General features: G+C 41.4%; 1 protein-coding gene across 2 annotated transcripts in view; it reads right to left on the reverse strand.

The window, feature by feature from the left end:
• The window catches only part of LOC135091418 (roundabout homolog 2-like), a 198,661-nt gene that overhangs the window by 50,109 nt on the left and 133,552 nt on the right, over positions 1 to 15,000 (reverse strand). For both annotated transcript variants that reach the window (XM_063989059.1, XM_063989058.1), the window contains exons 4-5: positions 14,605 to 14,758; positions 4,395 to 4,525 (exon numbers count right to left, since the gene is read on the reverse strand). In XM_063989059.1, coding sequence (XP_063845129.1) covers positions 4,395 to 4,525; positions 14,605 to 14,758 — 285 coding nt within the window. The remainder of the gene's footprint in view (positions 1 to 4,394; positions 4,526 to 14,604; positions 14,759 to 15,000) is intronic.

Here is a 15,000-nt window from a genome sequence, read left to right on the forward strand (position 1 = left end):
AATAAATAAATAAATAAATAAATAAATAACTAAATATGCTTAAATGGAACAATTATTTAAATCCGAAGAGGAAGAGAAAAGTTTCCTTGTTACTCTCTCTCTCTCTCTCTCTCTCTCTCTCTCTCTCTCTCTCTCTCTCTCTCTCTCGTTTTCATTTTCTTATCTTTCATGTCCTTCATCTCCTCTTCTTCCTTCCTCCTCTTCCTCATCTTCTATTTAGTCTTCTTTGTCTTCTACATCTTCCATCTTTTCTTTCCTCCTCCTCCTCCTCCTCCTCCTCTTCCTCTTCCTTCTTGATTCAATTTCAATTCTTCCAATTTCATCTTTTTTTTTCCTTGATTATTTTCGTTTTCTTCTCTCTTTCCTTCCTATATTACATTACCCCCCCACTCTCTCTCTCTCTCTCTCTCTCTCTCTCTCTCTCTCTCTCTCTCTCTCTCTCTCTCTCTCTCCTTCATTCATTCCTTTTTTCCTTTCTTCTTAGTTTCATTTCTTTACTTTTTCTAGATGAATTTCTTCCTTCTCTATTATTACACTCAAGATCTTCCCCTCGTTCCTTCATTTACTCTCTCTCTCTCTCTCTCTCTCTCTCTCTCTCTCTCTCTCTCTCTCTCTCTCTCTCTCTCTCTCTCTCTCTCTCTCTCTCTCTTAACTTGCAGCACACGTCACTGTTACATTTCTCCCTCGTGGCGTTACAAGGTTCTTCATTAATTGGCACCAGCATTTCTGTCCTCCCACCGCCACAGTGCAAGGACCCCCGCACACCCCTGCATCTTACTTCACTCATTAGATCACACTCTGGGTCTTAATATTGCAGGGAAGCGTGGTGGTGCTGGTGGTCGTGGTTAGTAGTAGTAGTAGTAGTAGTAGTAGTAGTAGTAGTAGTAGTAGTAGTAGTAGTAGTAGTAGTAGTAGTAGTAGTAGTAGTTGTAGTTAGTCCTAGGAATGTAACAATAACCATTACAGGACAAGAGGTGGCGGGTTCAAGCTTCATAAAGTCACATTTTAAAATAAGGTAAGGAAATAAACACTGAAGTAGAGGGGGAGAGTGGAACAGACCCAGCAATCAGGGTGTCAGTGCCGAGGCGCAAGGGAGCGTAAGAGATGATGCACGCTGTAGGGAAGGTCACACTCAGGTCAAGGTTCGGTCATATAATTACGTGCATATCAATGGGTGTGAATGCTTCCAGTGAAATGCATGTAAATAATACGTGAGTGGGGCGTGGGCGTACTGTGGCCTGAGTGTGATCTTCCCTGCAGTGAGCGTCGCCCCTCAGACAAGACAGATCAAAGGGCAGCGATGGCAGGGGGGTGAAGGTGAGCATGCTTAACACAGGAAGCCTCGTTATTTGTTTATTTTTATTTTTCTAGTATATCGAAGTTTTGCCGTTTTCATTCGCGTCACGTTGCGTTGATTGACACTTTCTGGTCTCTCGTTATTACTAATGGGAGGGTTGTTAGCCCTCTTAATATAAATTTTGTGCATTTACTGTTTTATTGAGACAAAAATGTTTTAGTTCTGATTCTGTTTTTATTCACAATTTATTGATGAATATTTGTAAGAAAAAAATTGCTATATTTTGTATAAACATTTTGTCAATAAATCACTGTTACTACTACTACTACTGCTACTACTACTACTACTACTACTACTACTACTACTACTAGGTGTGAAAATACGTGCATTCTTAAACTGTTGTTATTTGCCTTATTCAGGAAATCGATATTTTTAACAGGAACCTCACATCATTATTCCTTTTATTTACATTTTAACTGCTACTTGTATCACGTCTTTCATCTCTTCTCCAGAAAAAAATAAAAATAAATAAATAAATCAGTGAGACATTTCCTGACTTCCGTACAAAAGGTTCAGCACAGCCAGCCACATACATGCCTTCACACGGCCTCACAACACCACCACAACAACCTCACATCCATCACCTCCTTTATTAACGTCTTAACTGTTCTCTCCTCTAACAAAAAAAATAAACCAACAAATAAATAAACAGATAAATAACATACAGAACGAATCCACCAATCACTGACTCACAAAAGGTTCACTACAGCACCCAGCATCCCTCCAACAGAGTCTCACATTACCACACGGACAACCTCACATTCCCAGCACCCCGACAACTCCCGCACCAACCCCTCTATCTAACCGAACACAGATCAATCTATATCACCTCCTATTGCTGTTCTCCCTCCTGCTCCTCCTCCTCCTCCTCGCAGATTGCCGCGTCTCTCTTCGTTAGCAGGCTCTCAGCGCGGCGTGTCTGGCATTAGCTTAGCGGGCTCTACTCTACGTGGCCCTAAACTGCATCGCTGCCTTCAAGTGGTCGCGTCTCTGGTGCAAGTTATGTGAAGAGAGAGTCATTCCCCGCGTCTTGTGTTTAAACCTCCTTGCCATTGGTCCGGGCGGCGTGCGGAAAGGGATCAGGAGGGAGAGGGAGGGAAGAACTAGGAGGAGCAGCAGCAGAAGGAGGAGGAGCGCTAGGAAGAGGAGGAGGAGGAGGAGTAGGAGGAGGAGGAGGAGGAGGAGGAGGAGGAGGAGGAGGAGGAGGAGGAGGAGGAGGATGGAAACTTAATCAACAAGAGAGGTTCCTATGAGATGAGTGAATGACAAGCTGAAGACAAGTCTACGTCGAGGAGGAGGAGGAGGAGGAGGAGGAGGAGGAGGAGGAGGAGGAGGAGGAGGAGGAGGAGGAGGAGGAGGAGGAGGAAGAGGAGGAGATGGAGGAGGGAAAGGTATTGAGAGTGATTAATGAAGATAGAGTACACTACATAGGTAGTGTGTGTGTGTGTGTGTGTGTGTGTGTGTGTGTGTGTGTGTGTGTGTGTGTGTGTGTGTGTGTGTGTGTGTGATTGTGTCACGTCGCCATCATCACCATCACCAATACAACAACAACAACAACAACAACAAAATAATAATAATAACACCACCACCACCACCATCACCACCACCACCACCAACAACAACAACAGCAACAACAACAACAACAACAACAACCAGCGCTTCACTTCAATACTCCCATAATCAATCCAGAATAATTCCTCCTCCTCCTCTTCCTCCTCCTCCTCCTCCTCCTCCTCCTCTTCCTCCTCTCCCTACCTCTCAAAACATGATACATTATTCCACCCCTTAATAAAAGCTTCATTTATCACACTTATCCCCTCTCCCTTCTCTACTCTTTATCATTTTCTCTTTTACCTCTCTCTCTCTCTCTCTCTCTCTCTCTCTCTCTCTCTCTCTCTCTCTCTCTCTCTCTCTCTCTCTCTCTCTCCCCTTCGTTCCCTTCCTTCATTCCTTCCTTCACTCATTCCTTCTTTCTTTTATTTTTTGATACAATTCTTTACTATTTTAAAATTAGTATTCTCTCTCTCTCTCTCTCTCTCTCTCTCTCTCTCTCTCTCTCTCTCTCTCTCTCTCTCATCTCCAGAAATATCCTCCCTCACCCATTCTCCCGTGCTATTTCTCTCATCTTACCTCCCTTCCTCCTCCCTCATCTCCCTTTTTATTACCTCCTCCTCCTCCTCCTCTTCTTCCTCCTGCTCATTCACAGTACTACTCCCTCCTTCCCCTCCTCCTCCTCCCATTTTCCTGTTGTCTGTGATCTTCCTCCTCCTGCTCCACTACCTCTCTCTCTCTCTCTCTCTCTCTCTCTCTCTCTCTCTCTCTCTCTCTCTCTCTCTCTCTCTCGCTTTTCACTTGATATCTCCACCTATGTCTCCCTCCTCCTCCTCCTCCTCTTTCTCCTCCTCTTCTTCTTCCTCTTCCTCCTCATCCTCTGATCTCTTCCAACATTCAATGACATCTAAAGAAAATAAATAAATGAACATAGATTTCTCCTCCTCTTCCTCCTCCTCCTCCTCCTCCATTCATCTCTTCTTTTAATTACAATATCCGCTGCTTTATCCTCCTCCTCCTCTTCCTCCTCCTCCTCCTCTTCCTCATTCTCGACCTCACTATCCTCCTCCTCAGCTTATTTCTTTCCTTTCCTCCCTTGCTTTCCTTTCTTTTCTTCTATTTACTTTCCTTCTTCAATTCTTCTTTCTTTTCTCTTTCGCCACTTTTTTGCCTTTTCTTTGTGCTTCCTATATTCTTTTCTTGCCTCCTTTCCTCTCTTCCTTCTTTCGTTTTTTTCTCCTCCTCCTCATCGACCTCATCATCTTCCTCCTCCTCTTCTTCCTTATACCTCTTCCACATACTCCTTCGTTCTTCTCCTCCACCTCCTCCATTCCACCTCCTTTTCAATAGTTATCCTAGACTAATTACCCAAACAGACTAGTGAGGACCTGAACAGCTGCTGATATCTGAACTTCCTTTGTATTCCTTTGTGGCTTCTTGTACCTTCCCATACCACCACCACCACCACCACCACCACCCTACTTACTGTGCACGTAGAGATTAACAGGTTCCGTAGTCTTGGATCCAGCCAAGTTCCAAGCCTCGCACGTGTATTGGCCAGCGTCACTCTGTTGTACGTGACGGATCAGCAATGTGCCCTCGTCCACCACCTCGTGCCTGGGGGAAAAAAAAAGAGGTGAGGGGAAATAGGGGGTTAGTGAGGGGAAACGAGTGAAAAAAAGTTCAATGTCGGGGTTATTGAGGGAAAATCAAGGTTACTATGTGGATCACTGAAGGAAAAGGGGAAATAAGGGATTTATGAGACCGAACGAGTGGAAAAAACTTCATTGTAGGAGTTATTGAGGGAAAATTAAGGTTACTATGAGGATCACTGAGGGAAAACAAGGGGAAATAAAAGGTTAATGAGACAGAACGAATGGGAAAAAGGTAATTTCAAGGATCACTGAGAGAAAATAAGGGTTACCAAGAGGGTCACTGGGAAAATGAAGGTTACTGAGGGAAAACAAGGGGAAACAAGGTGCTATTGAGGGGAAACGAAGGGGAAAAACAAAGTCACGGAGGGAAAACACGTTACTGAGTGAATATAAGGCTTACCAAGAGGGTAACTGAGGGGAAACAAAAGGTTAATGAGGGGAAACGAGGGGAAAAGTCATTGATGGGGTCATTGAGGGAAAATAAGAGTTACTAAGAGGATTACTGGGGGAAAACAAAGGGAAAACAAGGAGTTAGTGAGGGGAAACAAGGGGAAGAAGGTCATTGCGTGTCACTGAGGGGAAATAACGATTACTATAAGGGTTACTGAGGGAAAACAAGAGGAAACAAGGGGTTAATGAAGGGAAACGAGAAGGAAAAAGGTCACTGATGGGGTCACAGGGAAAAAAACACTAAGAGGGTCACTGCGGGATAACAAGAGGTCTACCAACTCGTGCCTTGGGGAAATAAGGAATTAATGAGGGGAAACAAGGGGAAAAAGGTCACTGAGGGGTCACTGAGAGAAAATACGTCAGTGGGGGAAATAAGAAGGTTACTGAGGGAAACCAAGGGATAGAGAGTGTCAGTGGGGAGAAATACAGAAGGGAAAACAAGATATCACTGAGGGAAAAGAAAGGAAGGAAACGAGGGGTAGAGAGGATCAGTGAAGGGAAATAAAGGGTTACTGAGAGGGTTAAAATGAGGGGAAACAAGGGCAATGAGAGTGGTACTGAAGGAAAACACGTCACTGAGGGAAAACAAAGACGGAAAAACACTTAACAGAGGGAAAACAAGAAGGGAAAACACGTCAGTGAGGGGAAACAAGTATTACTGAGAGGGTTCCTGAGGGGAAATTACATCATTGAAGGGAAACAAGGAGGGAAAACAAGATCACTAACATGAAACAAGGGTGAAAGGGATTCATTAGGGGAAAAAGGAAACAAAAAAACGTCATTGAGGGGAAAACAAGGTCAGTGGGGGAAACAAGGTCACTGAGGGAAAAAACAAGGTCACCGAGGGGGAAACAAGGGGCCACTGAGGGGAAACAAAGGGTCACTGAGGAGAAAACAAGGTCAGTAAAGGGATACAAGGTCACTTATGGGAAACAAGGAAGATAAACAAGGTCATGAGGGGAAACAGGGGAGCCAAGGGAAAAAACTGATGGGAAAATGAGCAAAGGAGGGTTTCTGAGCGGTAAAAAGGGTATAAAAAGGGAAAAAAGAAGGAAAGAGGTCACTGAGAGGGAAAACAAGGAAAGAAGGAAAGAACGGATAAGGGGAGAAGGGGAAAAACTAACTGTTACTGAGGGAGAAAATGCTGACAGTGGGAAAAACAGTTTCTGAGGGGGAAAAAGCGGCGGGAAAGAGGAAAAACGGAAGAAACATAGATGTTACTGAGAGGGAAAAAAGGGAAAAAAATATGCTGAAGGAAAAACTGGCTTACAGTGAGGAAAAGGGGAAAACAAGTGGCAATGAGAAGAAGGGGAGATAGAGGGGTTACTGAGGAAAGAAGAGGGGAAAAGGGGTGAGTGAATGAAAGAAGGGAAAAAAAGAGGGAAGAGGGGAAACTGAGGAGGGAAAGAGGGTGCTTAATAAAGAGGGGAAAAGAATGTCTGATAAAGAGGGGAAGAGGAAAGACAAGAGGAAATGTGAGGGAATGAGAACACACATAGTTTAGGAGAGAGAGAGAGAGAGAGAGAGAGAGAGAGAGAGAGAGAGAGAGAGAGAGAGAGAGAGAGAGAGAGAGAGAGAGAGAGAGAGAGAGAGAGAGAGAGAGAGACTGAAAAAAATATTGAAAGTAAATAAATAAAAATGATGAACCAAAGGAAGGAAAAAAATATGCAAGGACTATAGAGTAACTTAATTAAAGGTGAAAAGGTGAGGGGAGTGAGGCAGGACAGGTGAGAGGTCGCCAGGTGAAGGGAGGCAAAGGTGACGTTTGGCAGGTGTGAATTAATTATCGTCATAAATTTTTAAGGAGCAAATTAGTCAACGGTGAGTAAATGTTGTTGTGGTGGTAGTAGTAGTAGTAGTAGTAGTAGTAGTAGTAGTAGTAGTAGTAGTAGTAGTTGTTGTTGTTGTTGTTGTTGTTGTTGTTGTTGTTGTTGTTGTTGTTGTTGTTGTAGTAGTAGTAGTAGTAGTAACTGTTATTTTTGTTATTGTTTTAGCAATAATGATAATAATGATAACAACAACAACAACAACAACAACAACAACAACAATCGACAACAATCAACAACAATCAACAACAACAACAACAATCAACAACAACAACAACAAATAATAATAATAATAATAATAATAATAATAATAATAATAATAATAATAATAATAATAATAATAATAACAACAATAATAGATATAATAATAGTAATTGCATCACTAATTAGAGGGAAAAAGTTAAATTGCACAAGAAATAAATGAGACATAAATGTAATGAAAAGATCTGCATACAAACAATGAAATGGAGATTGCCAATTGAAAGGCAAAGTAAAAAAAAAAAAAAAAAAAAATACATAATAACAAATCAAGACTGACAATTGAAAAATACCACAAAAAAAATTAATAAATACAAGGAAAATGCACTTCGACAATTTAAATATACAAGGAAAAAAAAAGGAGAAAGTAATGGAAAATATATTCGCGTTGGCCACTGAAATACAAAATAAAAAAGACTAAGCAATAAAAAGACTAACATAGACAACCAAAACATGAAGTGAAAATAAATAAATAAAAATAATAGCACCGTTTTAAACACACACACACACACACACACACACACACACACACACACACACACACACACACAATACATATAAATAAATAAATAAATCACGGCAATAACCGAACAAAGTAAATATAAATAAACCAATAAAACATAAATAAATTACACTAGTAGCAAATAAAAGAAAAATACTAATAATTTATACACCAAATAAGAAAAAAAAATCACCACTTAATATAAAAAATAAATAAATAAATACACAGAAATAATGATGATAATAATAATAATAATAATAATAATAATAATAATAATAATAATAATAATAATAATAATATCAAGCAAGCAGTGAATGTGAATAAAGCATCCGGCGTCCTAGTGAATGTATGCGTTGTATTAATGTATTATTTCACCAACAAACAACAAACGCATCACTCGCCGCCCAAATTTTATTACGGCACCCAAAAAAAAAAAAAAAAAAAAAAAAAAAAGTAAAAGGCAACGTGCCGAAAAATTCCTAATTCGCTCTAATATTCAATTATTATTTGAGAGACTCGGCGCCAAAAATGTGCCTGTGCCATTAAATTATTTGTAATTACTCTCTCTCTCTCTCTCTCTCTCTCTCTCTCTCTCTCTCTCTCTCTCTCTCTCTCTCTCTCTCTCTCTCTCTCTCTCATCCACACAAACGCTCCTCTTCCTCTTCTTCCTCTTCCTCCTCCTCCTCCTTGTTTCTTTTATTTCATTTTCTTCTCTTTCATTTAATGTCATGTTCGTTTTTCCTTCCTCTCACTTTGTTCGTATTCCTCATTTTTTTAATCTTCCTCCGATTTTCTTCTTCTTTGTCCTTATATTCCTCTTTCTCTTTCCCATTTCTATTCTTTGTTTTTATATTTAACGACCTTAATTTTGTCCTTCTCCGTCTCATCCTCCTCTTCTTCTCAGTTTTCTCCTCTTTCTCCTCTTCTCATTATTATTATTTCCCTTCCTCACTTTTCTTCCTTAATTTTTTTTTTCTAAATCTCCTCATCTCCTATTTTTCCTCTTTGCTTATCCTCTTCTTCTTTTTCTTCTTCTTCATCTTCTTCTTCGTGCTAATTCAATCATCATTCTTCGTTCATTCACATCCCTTATCACACACACACACACACACACACACACACACACACACACACACACACTAAAAGTTATTATTATTCCCTACACCATCCACAAGACTGCTTCTCCTCCTCCTCCTCCTCCTCCTCCTCCTCCTCCTCCTCCTCCTCCTCCTCCTCCTCTTCTTCCTCCTCCTCCAGGGATTCAAGAGGAAGAGGAAGGGATGCTGGAAATCTTCTCAGAGAAACCTTTTGGACTTCAGATCAAATTCTCTCTCTCTCTCTCTCTCTCTCTCTCTCTCTCTCTCTCTCTCTCTCTCTCTCTCTCTCTCTCTCTCTCTCTCTCTCTAATCTTCAGTCTTTTTTATGTCTTTCATGTCCTTCATTTCCTCTTCTTCCACCTCTTCCTCGTCCTCTGTTTAGTCTTCTTTGTCTTCTATCTCTTCCATCTTTTCTTTTCTTTTCTTCTTCTTTTCTTGTTGATCCTTCAATTTCAATTCTTGGTTCCATTTCGTTTCTTTTTGTTTTACCTTTATATTTCCTTCCTTCTGTCCTCCATTTCTTCCCACGATACATTAGCCTTCTCTCTCTCTCTCTCTCTCTCTCTCTCTCTCTCTCTCTCTCTCTCTCTCTCTCTCTCTCTCTCTCTCTCTCTCATACACACGCAAAACACAGAAACAGTACAAACGACAAGGGAAAAGCCAAAAAGTTTACAGTGGCGTGAGTGAAATTTTAACCTCTCCTAGTGAACGTAAAAAAAAATATATATATATAATCAAACAATAAAACACTAGATTGGCCCGCGTATATACAAAAAAAAAAAAAAAAAAAAAAAAAAAAAAAAAAAAACAGCTGGACACCCACAATCATATGCAGTACCCTTCACATACACGGAGGGGAAGGCTGCACACATACCGCTCTTCTCGAGGGGGTGGAATCAAAAGGTTTTCGTCTTATCAACTCCTCTCCTCTAAATGACCGTCTTCAGCCTCTCTCATCGCCGCAGTGTTGCATCTTCTGCTATCTTTTGTCGTTTCTTTCACGCTAACTGCTCTTATGATCTTGCTACCTGCATGGTTCCCCTCCTCCCACGGCCTCGCTGCACAACACTTTCTACTTTCTCTAATCCCTAGTCTGTCTATCTTCCTACTACAAGAGCTAACCAGTATTCTCAATCTTTCATCATTATTTTGTCCACATCCCTAGTGCAAGAGTTAACTGGTATTCTCAATCTTTCATCACTATTCTGTCTAATGCAAGAGCTAATCAGTATTCTCAATCTTTCATCATTATTTTGTCCATATCCCTAGTGCAAGAGTTAACCGGTATTCTCGATCTTTAATCATTATTCTATCCACCTCCCTAGTGCAAGAGCTAACCAGTATTCTTAATCTTTCATCACTATTTTGTCCACATCCCTAGTGCAAGAGTTAATCGGTATTCTCAATCTTTCATTACTATTCAGTCCACCTCCCTAGTACAAGACTTAACCAGTATTCTCAATCTTTCATCACTATTCTGTCCACATCCATAGTGCAAGAGCTAACCAGTATTCTCAATCTTTCATTCTTTTCACTGGTAAACTCTGGAACTCACTGCCTGCTTCTGTATTTCCTTACCTTAGACTTTCAGCATTTCAAGAGGGAGGTTTCAAGACACTTCACATAATTTGGATAACCCTTCTGGCTACACTCTCTAAGGACCTTTTTTGACGCCCTAGACGGAGACTCTCTAAGAAAAAACTAAATAAAAAAAAACACAACAAAACCTGCGTATTTCAATCTGAGTGTGGCAGTGTACAAGTCTAGCTAGTAGTAATTCCCTCTTGGCATCATACAAGGGGTTGGGTTCGCCGCGGCAGGAAGGAGCAGGGTCAGGCTAGGTCCCGGAGAGAGAGAGACGCCGCGTTCCTGGAAACACTGCCTTCCTGGAGCCTCGTGTGGGCGTCCCTGGTGGAGTGTGTGGTGACGTGTGGCGATGTATGGTGAAATGTGCTGGAGAGGTGAGGTGGTGACGTGAGGGTAGGGACATGTGGTGTGTGTGGTGAGGTATGTGTGGTGTGTGTGTGGTGAAATGTGCTAGTGAAATGATGTGTTCTGATGTTTAGGGTTTTTTTTTAGGGTATTTTGGAGGTGTCTAGGGAAATTTGGGGATATTTTTCATCTTTTTTCCTTTCCTTTTTTTCCTTAGTGTTGCTGAAGAGATGTGCCGGTGATGAGTGTGGTGCCGTGATGTGTGTTGGTGGTGTGTGTGGTGGTGTGTGTTAGTGTGATGTGATGTGAACTAGTGGTGTGTGTGGTGATGTGAGGTGGTGAGGGGTAAAATGTGGTGGTGTGGTGAGTGTGGTGAGTGTGGTGAGGTATGGCCAGGTGAGATGTACAGGTGAGGTGACAAGATGTGTGTGGTGGTGGTGTGGTGGTGGTGTGGTGTGTGGTGATGTGCATAGCTGGAGAGATGAGAGGAAATGAGGTGTATCTAACTTCTCTCTCTCTCTCTCTCTCTCTCTCTCTCTCTCTCTCTCTCTCTCTCTCTCTCTCTCTCTCTCTCTCTCTCTCTCTCTCACACGTTCCCGTCACGACTTCGGTTTTTCCTTTTGTATATTTTCCAGTTTCCCTCCGATCACCACCTGCTCTCTCTCTCTCTCTCTCTCTCTCTCTCTCTCTCTCTCTCTCTCTCTCTCTCTCTCTCTCTCTCTCTCTCTTCGTTCGCTGATTGATTTCCTGTCATCTATTTTTAAGACAGACCAATTCTCTCTCTCTCTCTCTCTCTCTCTCTCTCTCTCTCTCTCTCTCTCTCTCTCTCTCTCTCTCTCTCTCTCTCTCTCTCTCTCATTTATCTATATCTTCCATTGTTACTCCTTCCCCTTCCTCCTCCCTTCATCAATCTGTCCTTCCTTCATCCCCTTCTTTAATCCTCTTATCCTATTTCTATTTCCTTTCTTCTTTCCTTCCTTCTCGTTTCCTCTTGTTTCCTTGTTCCGTTGCATTTTGTTTTTTTGTTTCTTATTTTTGTTTTATTTCAATTTATTCTATTTCATTTTATTCTTCTTTCCTGTTCTTTTAGTGCTTTTATTGGTGTGTATCTTCTTCTTCCTTTCTTCTTTTCTCATTTGTCTTTTTCTTCTTCTTCTTCCACTTCCATCTTTTATTTCCCTTTTTATTTCCGGAGTTCTCTTTTTTCTCCTTCCTTCATATTTTACTTCTTCCTCTTCCTCTTCTTCTTCTTCTTCTTCTTCTTCTAATATTTACTTTTCTATCCATTTTTCTCTTCTTCCTTTCTGTCCAGTATCTCTCTCTCTCTCTCTCTCTCTCTCTCTCTCTCTCTCTCTCTCTCTCTCTCTCTCTCTCTCTCTCTCTCTCTCTCTCTTCATTTCCCTCTTCCTATTCTTATCCTTCCTTGATCTCCTTCTCTCTTCCTTCTCCCCTTCAATATTCTTCTCTCTTTCTATTTTTTTCTTTATTTTACGCTCTTCATTTCCTTCTCTTCTTTTCTTTCTCCTCTTCCTCCTCCTCTTCGTCTTCCTTCTCTTCCTCTCTCAATTACTCAGTGGTGACAGGATGGAGAGGAAGAGGGAAAAATTAACTCTCTCTCTCTCTCTCTCTCTCTCTCTCTCTCTCTCTCTCTCTCTCTCTCTCTCTCTCTCTCTCTCTCGCTCGCTCGCTCAGCTAAGTAATTCAAATAACAAAATTGGAATATTCTGTGTGTGTGTGTGTGTGTGTGTGTGTGTGTGTGTGTGTGTGTGTGTGTGTGTGTGTGTGTGTGTGTGTGTGTGTGTGTTCTCCTGTTTCATCTCCTCCTCCTCTTCCTCTTACCTTCTTATCTCCTTTTTCCACCTTCTCCTCCCCCTCCTCCTCCTCCTCCTCCTTCTCCTCTTCTTCTTTTTCTTCTTCTTCTTCTCTTGTTTTCTTTCTGCTTTTCTTAATTTTTTTCCTCTTCTCCTCCTCCTCCTCCTCCCTCTTCCTTCATCCCTTGTTCTCCCTTTCATCCTGTCTCTATTATTTACTTCTTCCTTCTCTCTTCCCCTCTTCCCTTCTTCTTCTTCTTCTTCATTACTTCCTGTTTAATGGTTATCCGCGTCCACTCCCTCTCCCCTCTTCTCCTCTTAACCTTCTTGTGTCTTCCTCTTCCTCTTCTCCCCTTCCGTCTCTCTCTCTCTCTCTCTCTCTCTCTCTCTCTCTCTCTCTCTCTCTCTCTCTCTCTCTCTCTCTCTGGTTCCTCTACTTCCCTTCTTCCCTGAAATACTTCTCTCTCTCTCTCTCTCTCTCTCTCTCTCTCTCTCTCTCTCTCTCTCTCTCTCTCTCTCTCTCTCTCTCTCTTTCATGATGTTTCCTCTCCTCCTCCTCCTCCTCCTCCTCCTCCTCCTCCTCCTCCTCTTCCTTACCTATAATAATAATAATAATAATAATAATAATAATAATAATAGTAATATCAACAATGAATAAGAACAACAACAACAACAACATTTAATTTAAAAAAAGGCGAAAAAAATAATAATAAACAAAAAAAAATGTAAAAGAAAATTAATAAAAAAAACAAACCGTGGGAAAAAAGTGAGAGAGAAAATGAGAAAAAAGAGAGAGAAAAAAGAGAGAGAGTCACGAAAGCCTGAACATGCAAGGGTGGGAAAGTGAAATAGGTGACCCTCTCTCTCTCTCTCTCTCTCTCTCTCTCTCTCTCTCTCTCTCTCTCTCTCTCTCTCTCTCTCTCTCTCTCTCTCTCGGGATCTATATACAGTAAAAGTAATAAGGCAAATTCTGATAAAGAAGAGTAAATAAGAAAAGAGAAATAAGAAATAACTAAAATTAAAATAAAAATCCTTGACTTCTCGTGAAAGAAAGAGAGAGAGAGAGAGAGAGAGAGAGAGAGAGAGAGAGAGAGAGAGAGAGAGAGAGAGAGAGAGAGAGAGAGAGAGAGAGAGAGAGAGAGAGAGAGCAAAAATACAAGAGATGTATTTTATTAAGACAAACAAAAAAAAAGTAGAAAAAAAGGAAAAAAGGAAGACAAAATTTTTCCCTCTTTTTCTTTCCCCTCTTTCCCTTCCCCTCACTTCCCCTTCCTCTTCTCCCTCCATTCACTCTTTCCCCTCTTCTCCTCCCCCTCACTTCCCTTTCCTACTCTTCCCTCCCCTCATTTCCCCTTCCTCTTCTTTCCCCTCCTCCCGTCACCTCACCTCCCTTCCCTCTATCACTTTAATTATCTCCTCTTTCTTTCTCTCTTTCTCTTTCCACCATTTTCTTTTTCCTTTTTTGTTTTTTTCCTCTTTCCCTTCTCCCTTTTATTCTTATCTTTGTTTCCTCAGTTGCCTATATTTTCCGTCTTTTTCCTTCTCCTCTTCCTTCTTCCTTTCTTCTTCCTGTTCTTCCTCATTTAATTTCCCATCCACCATCTTAATACTCTACTCTTTCCTTCCTATCTTTCCCTCCTCCTTCCTTCCTTCCTTCCTTCCTTCATTTCTCTTTCCTTGCTTTCTCCTTTCTTTTCCCATCTCACCCTCTTTCAATTATTAATTTTCCTTTATTCTCTCCTCTCTTTTCCTCCTTCCTTTCTCTTTCCCCATCTTATTTTCCTTTATTTCCTATACAACCCTTCAACGCGCCACCTATTCCCATTTACCTTTCCCTTTTTTTCCTTAAATTTTCTATCTTTTCCTTCTACTTCTTCTTTCTATCTCATTTTACTTTAATTCTCTATAACTTCCTGGCTTCTTTTTCCCTCATTTTCCATACAACGCTTCAATACTCAAGTCTCTTCCTCCTCCCCCCGCTTTTCCCCCTTCCTCCTCCCTTTTTCCTTCATTTTTTTCTATTTTTCCTTCGATTTTTTTATTCCTGCTTCATTTTAATTCAATTTTCTATTATTTTCTCTCTTTTACCCCTTATTTTCCATACAACGATTCAATATTCATCTCTCCTCCTCCTTCCCCCTCTTCCTCTCCCCCCGTGGACTCACCTGTGGGACTCGGGCACCTTGATCACCTGGCCGTTGCGTCGCCACCTCACCAGGGGCTCAGGGTGGCCTCGGGGCGGTTCACACTCCAGCAAGGCAGACTCCCCAGCAGCCACCACGGTGTCAGCGGGCGTGCGGCGGAAGTCGTCACGCAGCACTGTGGGCGAGGGAGAGAGAGAGTGGGTAGAGTGGTGATGGTAGTGGTGGTGGTGGTCGTGGGTGGTGGTAAGTTAGGTTAGGTTAGGTTAGGTTAAGTTAGGTTAAGTTAGGTTAAGTTAGGTTAGGTTAGGTTAGGTTAGGTTAAGTTAGTGATGGTAGTTGTGGTGGCGTGTAGTAGTAGTAGTAGTAGTAAAACAAGAGCAAAAAGAACAAGAGCAACAACAAGATAAGAGCAAGAAG

The sequence above is a fragment of the Scylla paramamosain genome, chromosome 37 (genome assembly GCF_035594125.1).
Source record: "Scylla paramamosain isolate STU-SP2022 chromosome 37, ASM3559412v1, whole genome shotgun sequence".
NCBI lineage: Eukaryota > Metazoa > Arthropoda > Malacostraca > Decapoda > Portunidae > Scylla > Scylla paramamosain.